We start from the raw sequence: 11,328 nt of genomic DNA on the forward strand, positions 1-11,328 counted from the left end.
TCAGATGATAATCTGGAGGTATTATGAATTGAACCAATATGATCATTTTAAAAATGATTCCTCTCTATCAGTGTCAGGCTACCAAGGCTTATTTTAGGGGGACTGTGAAAATAGCCTTTTAAGGAGTCACATGCAAACAACAGTTTAATTAAATGGAAAGCTCAGTCTGTTGTGAAAAAGAGTGGTCGTTGTCTGTCTAAATAAAATGCTTATTTTTACATCAAACATTTAGGTTTGTTAGAACAACAATAGCTGCTCATATTTTCATAGTTGTGGTATTCCTAGCACTTCTAGGGAGTGTTCACTCATTTTAGTGTCTTCACACAGAAGCACTTTAACAGCTAAAAGGTCAGGTTACGGACGCGTTTCGCTAATTTCCAACATCAATCAAGGAGAGTCTGGGTCCATTTTCTCCTTCTCAGAGAGAGAGTGAAAACCCTCAGAGAATGAGTTCCACACACACACACACACCCAAACACACGACAGATGTTTCTAAAATACCACAGTAACAACAACACACAGATGGAGTCTGGGAAATACCCTCTGAGTTTCTTGCTGCTCAGGGAATTAGAATAACAAATGTTGTCTACTGTGACTTTTAGTAGTGCCATTGAAGAACCTTTTCACCCACTGAAACAGCAGAAGCATAAAAAAGAGTATGAGTGTGAGTGTCTGTCAACGTTGTCTTACTCTGTGTGGGTAGACGTATTATAGCTCTCTTCACCATGCTCTCACTCTCTCTCTGTCTCCCTCTCTCCCTCTTGCAAGTATGACAGAGTAAGGGAGGAGTGTGTCCGTGTGTGTGTGTTCATGGGAAGTGGGATGGGGAGGAAAGTGCTGTTGGAACAGTGCCTAGGAGCTGAACATAGTGAAGCAGAGACGAAAGGAGGGAGGTGTGTAGAGGAGAGGAAGAGTGCGGCAGCAGTGTAGAGGAGAGGAAGAGGGCGGGAGCAGTGTAGAGGAGAGGAAGAGGGCGGGAGCAATGGAGAGGAGAGGAAGAGGGAGGGAGGGAGGGAGCAGTCTAGAACAGAGGAGTAAAGGAGAGAAAGCCCGAGAGGAGCAGAGGGGAGAGGAAGAGGGGGAGTGGATCTGACTGATGAACAGGTGAGAGGAGTTGAGATTACAGGAGATGGGTGGAGAATAATAGAATAAAAGAGGTGGAAAGGGGGAGGAGTGGAGAGAGACGAGAGAGAGGTGGAGAGGAGAGAGAATGGAGGAGAAAAGAGGAGAGAGGGTGTTGAGAGTGTTGTGTTCACACCCGACTCACCCAATGGAAGAGAAGAGAGCAGAAGACAGATGACCAGAGACAAGGCAATCCCACTGAGACGGTTGACTTAACACACCCACCAACGCACACAGATGCCACACACACACACCACACATACACCTAAAGAGAGCAACTCAGCCACATGCACAAAGACTTGTAAATCTGTTCAGACACATGTACAAGCAAACACACACAGACTTTCACTTTTCTCAGAGAACACTGTTTGCCAGGTCCAGATGAAGAGGAATGTGTTCAGGAGGACGAGAGGCGACCAGGAAACACACACTGGACTTGGACCTGCAATCTCCCACCAACAGGCGTGTAACAAACACACACACACACACACCGTCAGAGCAAGACCAGGAGGACAGAAGCTGGACTGCACTCTACATTCTGCTGTGACAAGAGATAGACACACGCTCTCTTCACACAGCCAAGGACCTCTGCTTGGAGCCACTAAACAACCTGACACTTGGAGTAACACACTGTCTCTCATCTGATCTGAGCCAGAACGGAACCAAGCACCTGGAACATTGACTGTGTCCAGCACATGCTTTGGGCTTTGACCACCTTCATCCAGGAGGATTGCACACAGACAGAGCCCCGGATCTAGCCTCTGACCTCTCACCTGCAGCCTGTGGCTGGCGGTGTGACGGCTTGTCTACTGTGGAGCAGCACCTACTCTATTTCTCTGTTCTCTCTGGTCTCGCTCCTTACATGGTTTTGTTCTCTAGCCTCACTGTCTAGTTTATTATATTTGTCTCTCTCTTCTGTCTTTTAAGACTTCTTTGGTTACTCTCTACATCTTCTTGTTCTCTCCCGTGTCTCTCCCTAGCCACTATCTCTCTCCTCCAGTCTTTCTCTCTAGTCTCGCTTCTGTCTCTCCCCTCCATCTTCCTCTCTGTCTCCTCACATCCTCCCGCTATGATGCTGAGGAGAGACCGTCTGCTCCTGTCTGTGACCCTCACAGCCATCTTCACTGCTGACCTCTACTTCGTCCTGCTCCCCAAGCTCCGCCACAGACAACCAGGACCAGATGATGGAGGCTGCATTTGTCCCTCCTCCAGGGGGACTAACTTCACCCTGGCTGGGTACAGCGGCCTCACCACCCCCTGGCCCTCCAACACCACCTCCATGGACCTCCAGGGGATGGGGGTCAGAGCTACGGACAACCTTACAGAGTTGGGCTCGAAGCTGGAGAGGCTGTTTGCTCAACCCCTGTATAACATCCAGACACCGGAGCTGGTGCGAGAAGAGAGGCTGTTACAGTCTGAAGAGGTAATGGGGTATTACAGGAGGAAGGTCTCACGCTGGGAGAGGTGAGTACACTACACACAGCCCTGAGTTTAGATATTTCTCAATGTTTGTTATGGTTGTGATTTAGTTTTGGTGGGACTAGACATGTTATGAGACGTGTGTTTCCCTACTGTGGCTTCAATGTGGTGGAGGGGTAGGGTCCCTGACATTACGGCTGTGGATCCCTGGCACATGCATAAACACACCTTTCTCTTTCTCCCTCTTTCTCTTATTCTCTCACACACACACACACACACGCACAGACACTCAAGCATAAGCACGTCAACGTTTTCTCTTAGGCAAGCAATTTTTCCATAAAGACTAACCCCATAAAATGTCTTTAAAGTCGATGTTGTAAACAGCATTTAATGGTGGTCTGGAACCAGTACTTAAACATCATTTGAGAGCCTATGTCTGTCTCTCTCTGTGCTAGGTAAACAAGACCCTTAAACCTGATGAAATCCTATAAACCTGTGAGAGCTGAACAGACTGTAGCTGCCTTGGCTCCTGTCTAACAGTGTCCATCACAGCTCAGTGCATTCCCCTCAGAGAGATCCTGTTTGGGCTTCACTGGTGGAAAAACAGAAGAAATATGAAGAGAGGAGATTTCTACCCCCTTGGCTTACTTCTAAATGGCACATAACAATAGATACCCCAGGGCTTAGGGTCTTGCAAAAATCTTGCAGCAGCCTGTTAACAGAAGAGAAATGGACTTAACGAGAGGATGGATGGTTTTCATAGTGACTTCTGGGGAAAGTTTTGACTGTTTTATTTGGAGGCTGAAATAGAGCAGTTATAGTTTACTGGCTTACAAGTCAACCACTACGATTTATGGTGTGTGTGTGTGTGTGTGGCATACAACAATAGTTTGAATCAAGACCACTGAAAGAGGAAGGCGATGTGGTGTTGCAGCTAGCTGCTTGGTTCCTAGTTTCTAGTTTCTGGGTTTGTGGTCTCTGGTTGTGGTCTGTGGTCAGCCTTCCTGTGACGACCCCTCCTGTCATCTGACCACAGCAACTGATGATGTTTGAGCGTGGAGAAGCAACTAACCCTCCCACCCACCGCGGTCAGAACTGGCACAACGGTGCACCAATGCCACATGCTTCCCAAACCTCCTTATTTGCTTGAATGTTTGCTTTGGATCCGGGGTGATTCCTGCCCTTACTTTAAGTGTCTGTTTCTGTGGGAAGTGTCAGGAGAGGAGGAGAGGAAGGAAGGGGGATTTCTAAGTGAGGGCGAACAGCTCGGAAGCTTCGAGAGGGAGTCAGAGAGTCCAAGAGAGAGGTGGCGACTGTTTACTAGGCTTTAGTTTGTCTGGAATGCTGCCACTACAAATGTTTTCCTCTGAGAATAATCTGCATGTGTCTTTGACTGATTACCGCTGACTCTATTCTCCTCTGTAGAAATACCCTAAAGGTTCAGATGATTGTTGGTCCGGTGAAGGAACTGTTGTCCTCACCATGGTTGTTGCAAGTGTATTTTTAAAGGTGTTTTCAATAAAGTTTTATTTGATTTGATACTGTATGTGTATCACAGGCTTTCAAGGATAACTCCACTGTTTTGCATACCCTAACTCTGACCTCATTTTGACCGCTTCTCTCACCCCCAGGCATACATTATGACGTTGTGCAGCAACGGCAAGGCATAACCTTAACACCACTGTAACACCCCCCCCCCAGGCATATGAAGCTGTACAGCGAGGCAGCAACGTTGCTGGAACACCAAGCGACCTTTGACCCTGAGGCCAGCTGGCTGAAGTTCCACCTGGGCATTAATCGCTACGCTCTGTATGCCCGCGAGGACCCCATAATCACCCGCCTGCTGAAGGACATGCAGTCCAACGCCGTCATCAGCGCAGGTTGGACCTGTTGTATGAGCGTTATAACCATTCATATAAGCGGTATTCATATGAGTGTTGCATTATAGTCACTGTCAACAGTGCATGCAGGTGCTATAGGACCCGAAGCTTGAACCATTTATATGATTGTTATAGGTACTGATTGCAGAAATGTCTTTATGCAGATTACACTCAAGACGAAAAGGCCCTCAAAGGAGCGTGTGACTGTACCCGGGGTAAGGTCCAGTGCTGTCTTGTCTACGTATCTGCTCTGTTTTGTTCCTCTATGATTTATGTGTTTTGTGTTCTGTGGAGGAAGATTATATTCAAGTGATAGAGACTTGTTCATTTCTTCAAACAATCATCTTTATTCAATATCGATTAATTATTGCAATAATTAAACCGTCGACTCAACAATCTTGACTGTTGGGTCGAGATCGTACCCTTTACAGACCATGCTGTTCCTTATATACCAGATACCAAGATTGCTCAGTCATAGCTGGTTCAACGCCCTCCATATAGATTGGGGGCACCATAAGTCACTTTGGGTTCATCCTGTGGTCACCTGCTTCTGGTATTGTCTCCCAGATGCCAGGATAATTAGGACTACTGAGGCATTTGTTCTGTTCCTCCAGGCTATCTCTATCTCAGTGACACCCACCACATCTGATCTATGGTACGCCAGCTGTAGGTTTTTATCACCAAGCCATCACTTAATCAGTTGCCAGCCCAAGCTCCATAAAGGCTCCTCCTCTCAGTTAACTCAGAAAGGAGAGAGAACCTTACTCTATTAAATAAAACAACCATTTGGTGCATAAATATAACATCATCTTACAATCCTGCTACCACAGTTCTAAGATGCATTCCATTTGCTTAAAAAAGTTTCCCATGAGGACAGGGAGAGAAAAGGGAGAGAAAAGGGAGAATCAGTTGACACCGTCATCTTCATGACTGGTTCTTTTGTAGTTTTGCTCCCTCTGTTATTTCCTTTGGTGCTCAGCCGTGCTATCAGAACCACCCAGTCACAGGACTGACAAGACTTTTGTTTTCATCTGGTTCCAAGCCCCATAAATTAGCATCATTTTAATTTCTCACACTCTCCAGATCTTCATAAGTCACATCCCTGGAGACAGAGAGCAGAGACCGACTCATTTAGTTCAAAGGAAGAGTGTTCTTTAAAAAGCTTTATCTCATGAAGCAGGAGAGTGGGGAGTTGTTACAACAGCCCACACACCGGCAATCTCCACAGCTTTGCTATACCTTCCAGCAACAAACAACTCAGACCATGGATACACACTCACACGCTCACAGAGAGACAGACAGACACACACACACAGCAATCTCATCTAACAGGGCCTGCAGCCGGCTGCATTCCAAGATTTGTAGAGCTCCTAACCACACTCCCTAAAAACACACAGGTGTCTCCAACCTCAGCAACAACACAAACACACTTCCAAGAAACCAAAATCCCTCTATTCCTCTGTCCCGCTTTAAAAAAAAAAAAAGTTTTTTTCAACCACTTCTTCTTGAGCAGTTGAAATAGCGACAATGTTCCCTTTGCACTTCAAAGCCTGTTTGTGTCTGTTTGATTTCCCTCCAGTTAAACACAGCGGAAAGAGATTGTAAACTATTAATAAGCCAGAACTTCAGAAGACTGAGCTGAGTCAGCTGGAATCAGGAGGAGAAGTGTGTATCTTTATGGTTACTGGTTAGCCTTGCTTTCTGCCACGGTATGCTAAATACCCTGACATACTAGAGAAACCCTACTGAGTGTAGTTCTCCATCTGTGGAGCTATTACAGCCTCTGTCATGGTCTTATCACTAGGAACAGGTCCAGGCTGAAACAGATCTAGAGCCGAGAAAATAATATCCAACAGAATCAAATAGAAACCCCAAGAATTCGAGCTGCAAAATAAACTTGGGTCAGATTTCCGGCCAACTATGTGTTTTTTGAATAGGATTTTTAGCGAGCTTAGCTTTGCCAAGCTTTCTCTCTGTACGAGACGAAGAGCTGCGGAGAGAGACACAGAAACTGAGGGCAGGTGGTTGGCTGAGTGGTTGGTTAGAGAAAAGGCCTCGTTTAGTTAATTTTATTTCTGATGCATCACTGTCTCTCTCTCTTTATCTTTCATGTTCTTTCTCAATCTCTTTCTCTCTCTTTCCCGGTATCAGTGGTAAAGCCCAGTGGATACCACCTCAAGCTGGCCCTGAAGATGCAGAACTATGGCAAGGCCATGTTCAAACCCATGAGGTGATTGTTTTTTGAGGAAATCAATTAGGGGGAGTGCAGTGCTCTGGTTTGTAGTGATATTTTGAACAGTACTGTAGTTACATGAACCACTTGTTAGCAACTCTCTCCTCTCATCTCCTTCTCTCAGACAGCAGAGAGACCAGGAGACTCCTGATGATTTGTTCTACTTCGTCGACTTCCAGAGACACAATGCTGAGATTGCTGCCTTTCACCTGGACAGGTAACCTTGGCAACCTGTACTCTCCTCATATTTATTTAATTTTGTTTTATTCAACCTTATCTTACCTGGAACTCTCTCGACCATTTCAATCTATTTTCTGAGAAAGCATATAAGAACCCTTCAAATTTAATGATTTTCAAGCATACTGTATTTCCCAGGTTGCCTCCCAACAAAGAGATCCTAAAATGTGTACCTCTGTATAACTTTGACTGTGAAAGAGTGTCCTTGGGGAGATGAAGGCCTTTCCACTATTTCAACATGTCTCCTTCCCAAGCCAAGCATTTCATTTACACAGACTTAGGTGTAATTACTGCTGTCTACTGTAAAGCCTCTCTAACCTCCATGCCTCCAGGTTACTGCACATTAACTGAAGTGAGTCATCAGTCACATACAGTCATTTGAGTCACAGCTTATCAACCCAAAACCACACAAGACAGCAAGTCAACGTGGTTGATATACCTTAACGCACGACAACATTATGGATGGGTGGACATGGGTGTCGGCTCATAAAGCTCAAAGATGTTATCAAGTTAATACGTTCCATACATTTTTACCTCACAATATACCATTTAGTCCATTTCGAATTTCACCAAGTGGAAAGGAAGAGAAATAAAACAAAGACTAAATGCTCGGTTATCATTCATGAATTGAACACTGTGACTCTACACTACAGTACTGTCTAAGACTAGATACTGTATGTCTAGTATGTCAGTGTGTTCCCACCAATGTCTCTATGTTGTGTCTCTGTCTCTGTGTTGTACCAGAGGCTTTATATGAGATATGCAGCACCTCAATAACATCTTCAGTATTTAGTCTCAGATACACACACTGATGACTGTTACTGAGACACACAATTCTGTCAGACTGTAAACATGGCCCTGGGGGCTGTTGCCACATGTCAACAACTGCTAGACTACACCGCGGGGAACAGAGGCAATTACATCGGCGTTATTATGGATCAAAATCTGTAAAGTTGAATTAAATTCCTGTGACTTTGTGCATGTCAACTGAGGTGAGAGATTGCAGGAGCTATGAGTTCATCTGACTTTCTATTGTTTGTTCTGTTCAGAATGGAACTCCTTCTTCTCGAACTCTGAGTAGTAGAAGATGTATGAGTTTGCGTTCATCAGAATGGGGCTCTTATCTTTCTCTCACCTAGAATCCTGGACTTCCGGAGGGTACCGCCGGTGGTGGGCAGGCTGGTGAATTTGACGGGGGAGATTCTCCTGACCACTCACAATGAGGACCTAAGGAGTGTGTTCTTTACCTCTCCAGGTAGGCATTACCTCTCCAGGTAGGCATTACCTCTCCAGGTAGGCATTACCCTACTAGAGCAATATAGTTCCATAATAAGACAATTTGGCTTGAGAGTCTACACACCTGCTACTTAGATCTTAATGAATCAGTCTGTGATTAAAAGGCGAGGATGAATACTGATGGTTTAAACTAATCTACAGTATATCTATGTATATTCTCTTTCAAACAGCGAACAACACGTGTTTCTTTGCTAAGTGTCTGTACGTGTGTAAGACGGAGTATGCAGTGTGTGGGAGCCCTGACCTGCTGGAGGGCTCCATGTCAGCCTACCTCCCCGGTCTCAGCATCGCCCCTCGTATCTCCATCCCCAACCCGTGGATACGATCATACACCTTCACTGGCAGGGAAGAGTATGCATACAACCCTTACTTAACCCTGAGACCTACTGTCATCTCTTCCCATAATACCAATTTGGAGCCTCTCATTTCCATTTTGAAAGTTATCCATTTGACTGTATTTTGATAAGGTAATATGGCAGACTGAACATCTTGGTACAATTAATATCTTGTTATACTATCTTGTTACAATCTGCATGTCTCTACCAGGTGGGAGGTGAACCCCTTGTACTGTGACACCATAAAGCAGCTGTATCCCTACAACTCAGGGAACCGACTGCTCAACATCATAGACATGGCCATCTTTGACTTCCTTATTGGTATGTACGACCACCCATCACCCCTGATGGATCCATGTCCTTGTTCCATATGACACCCTATTCCCTATGTAGTGCACTGCCTTTGTCTATACATTGAATAAACACGCTGTGTCACAAATGACTCCCTATTCCCAATTACAGTGCACTACTTTTGTCTGTAGCCCTATGTGAGTGAATATTTGTTCTTGGCACTCTCCCTCAGGTAACATGGACAGGCACCATTATGAGATCTTCACCAAGTTTGGCGATGAAGGTTTTCTTCTTCACTTTGACAACGCCAGAGGGTGGGTACTAGAGTTGCTTTATAACTTCAGTCATTGCACAATGGAATATTTCTAGTTCTCTTATGATGACATCACTTCCTGTGTTTCAGGTTTGGGAAGCATTCTCAAGATGAGATGTCCATACTGGCTCCACTGTCACAGTGCTGCATGTAAATATGAAGAGCATACACTATAGTCACTAACACAGATGAACTAACACCAACATTGAACCTGTATTCATATTTCACTTGGCTTGGCAACTCTCGAGTCAAGTCTCACTCTCTGCCTATCTCTCCCTCATTCTCTCTCCCCCTCTTCACCTCCATCCCTCCCCTCCCTCTACCCCCTCTCCTCACCTCTCAGTATAAAGCGTTCCACGTTACTGCGACTGCAGCTCCTCTCCCAGGACCGCTACAGGCTCAGTGACGTGATGAGGGAGTCCCTGAGAGGAGACGCACTGCAGCCGGTCCTTACTGAGCCCCACCTGCAGGCCCTGGACCGCCGGCTGCAGCGTGTTCTGAAGACAGTCCACAGGTGTGTCCGCAGGCTGGGAGAGGCTCAGGTGATCACCACAGACTTTGTTGATACCTCCGCCATGCCTGAGTCTGTCAAACCAGTGTCTGCGCCCAACAAGGAGAGGTAACTCAGGTTAACAAGGAATTCAAATGAAGTGCACTATAATAGGGGAATAGGATGACATTTTGGACGTATCCCCAAGTCCTACAAGGGGAGGTAACATAAGACCAAGGACAGCCTGAGGACCATGATGGCAGGTGACCTCGTCCTGTAAAAGCAGGAACCACAGGGTCTGGTCCCTCTCACCGAGTAATGCATTCCGAACTAGTCTTTGAAGTCAAACTTTTGGAATGATACGGTCTGCTTTGACAATAGACAGCAGCACTGCTTTCCTGCACTGTCAAAATGTCACACATGGCCTTGGGCTATGGGGTCACCTGAGGTCACCTTCCACCCTCTCTGGAGATCCCCTCTGCCTTGCAGTGCATTGAAATGGACCTACTTTATCAGTGTGTCAAAGGAGCCAAATGACCGTGGAAGAAGCACTGGATAATTTAAGATGATTTCTGATTTTTCACGATTTCACACCCTTCTTCAGTACTCTGTCATTTCAGTTTAATTTCAATGATTGCACATCAGTTCTGTGAAGTAACCTTGTGCCAACAGATATTTAATCAAATATACATTTGTAAATAAAGGTTATGATTTGGGGTGAGTCATTGAACAAAACTTTAATAAGAAGAAATGATGACACTTCAATACTCCTTACATTTCTACTGCTTTCTGTTGTGTAACTGTTTTGATTGATCTGGATTCACATTAGACACACATAGTGAAAGTTAAAAGGAAAGACAAACTGAGAGAAAGTGCATGGATGAAAAAGAAAGTGTGTGTATGAGGTGTTTCTTCCTACAGGAAAGTGTTACCTATTAAACCTCCATTTAAACGACCCATGGTTTTTCCAGATAGCACGTAGACGTCTAATGCCCGTCTGTCTGTCTCATCAGGAGGTGTCTGTCTTTCTGACTGTCTCATCAGGTGTCTTTCTGTCTCATCAAGAGGTGCCTGTCTCTATTTAATCAGGTATCTGTCTGTCTGCCCTTTAAGCACTTTCACAACCATAACACACCCTGCCATAAATACCTCATCATCATCATCGCTACACTACTGTATGTGTACATGCAGCTTATACTTTGTTCTAACTCGTCTGAAACAAAGTATTGTCTTCAAACAACATTCTGTTTGATGCCATTTCATCTCAACATGTCTGGACCTTTTGCTCCGAGCTGTTCGCATTGTTGTCCTGACTACAAATCCAATGTATCCTGATGTTTTTGAAGAGGGAGAATAACCACAACTATTTTAAAGAGCCTGAGTAAGTGAAATCACACCAAATGACGTTGGGCTTCTGTCCAACAATACTGGAGGGAGCTTATGGAAGACTGTTTTATAAGGTGTCAGCTGCAAAAACGCTCAGAACATTTATTGGTTGTGCAACAGTGACTGATCTTAAATGCATGCAGGAGTGGGTTCTGGGTTTACTAACTTTATGAGCTCTCCAATGAAGTGGGTGGCTTTCTTTCATCCACTGACAGTTAAACATCTAATTTCACCAAACACCAATAGGCTACAGTGGAGTCCTTTTCTCATCTATTTTCTTCATATGCACTGAACCAATAAAACAGAATGTCAAGAGGCCCTCCTGG

The 11,328-nt window shown here is 45.1% G+C and overlaps 1 protein-coding gene across 4 annotated transcripts; it reads left to right on the forward strand.

The window, feature by feature from the left end:
• Positions 1-886: 886 nt before the first annotated feature.
• fam20a (FAM20A golgi associated secretory pathway pseudokinase) lies at positions 887-11,312 on the forward strand. 4 transcript variants are annotated; one of them, XM_064950406.1, is made up of 12 exons: positions 887-1,104; positions 2,103-2,586; positions 4,243-4,421; positions 4,586-4,636; positions 6,573-6,651; positions 6,779-6,871; positions 8,031-8,146; positions 8,358-8,538; positions 8,734-8,843; positions 9,046-9,127; positions 9,217-9,276; positions 9,470-11,311. In XM_064950406.1, exons 2-12 carry the CDS (start codon positions 2,192-2,194, stop codon positions 9,747-9,749), a joined length of 1,626 nt encoding a protein of 541 aa, XP_064806478.1. In that variant the 5' UTR covers positions 887-1,104; positions 2,103-2,191; the 3' UTR covers positions 9,750-11,311. The 4 variants fall into 4 exon arrangements, with proteins under 4 accessions (XP_064806478.1, XP_064806482.1, XP_064806479.1 ...); XM_064950410.1 differs by having other exon boundaries at positions 1,041-1,104; positions 2,279-2,586; positions 9,470-11,312; XM_064950407.1 differs by lacking the exon at positions 887-1,104 and adding an exon at positions 2,997-3,397 and having other exon boundaries at positions 2,498-2,586.
• The last annotated feature ends 16 nt before the right edge of the window (positions 11,313-11,328 follow it).

The sequence above is a fragment of the Oncorhynchus masou genome, chromosome 31 (assembly GCF_036934945.1).
Source record: "Oncorhynchus masou masou isolate Uvic2021 chromosome 31, UVic_Omas_1.1, whole genome shotgun sequence".
NCBI classification, from domain to species: domain Eukaryota; kingdom Metazoa; phylum Chordata; class Actinopteri; order Salmoniformes; family Salmonidae; genus Oncorhynchus; species Oncorhynchus masou.

What these genes read in the sequence shown, in the direction of transcription:
- fam20a (XM_064950406.1), top strand. Translation starts at nt 2,192, where the DNA reads ATGATGCTGAGGAGAGACCGTCTGCTCCTGTCTGTGACCCTCACAGCC. An exon ending in CAACGCCGTCATCAGCGCAG is followed by an intron (nt 4,422 to 4,585) that starts GTTGGACCTGTT and finishes GTCTTTATGCAG; the next exon opens with ATTACACTCAAGACGAAAAG. An exon ending in GCCATGTTCAAACCCATGAG is followed by an intron (nt 6,652 to 6,778) that starts GTGATTGTTTTT and finishes TCCTTCTCTCAG; the next exon opens with ACAGCAGAGAGACCAGGAGA.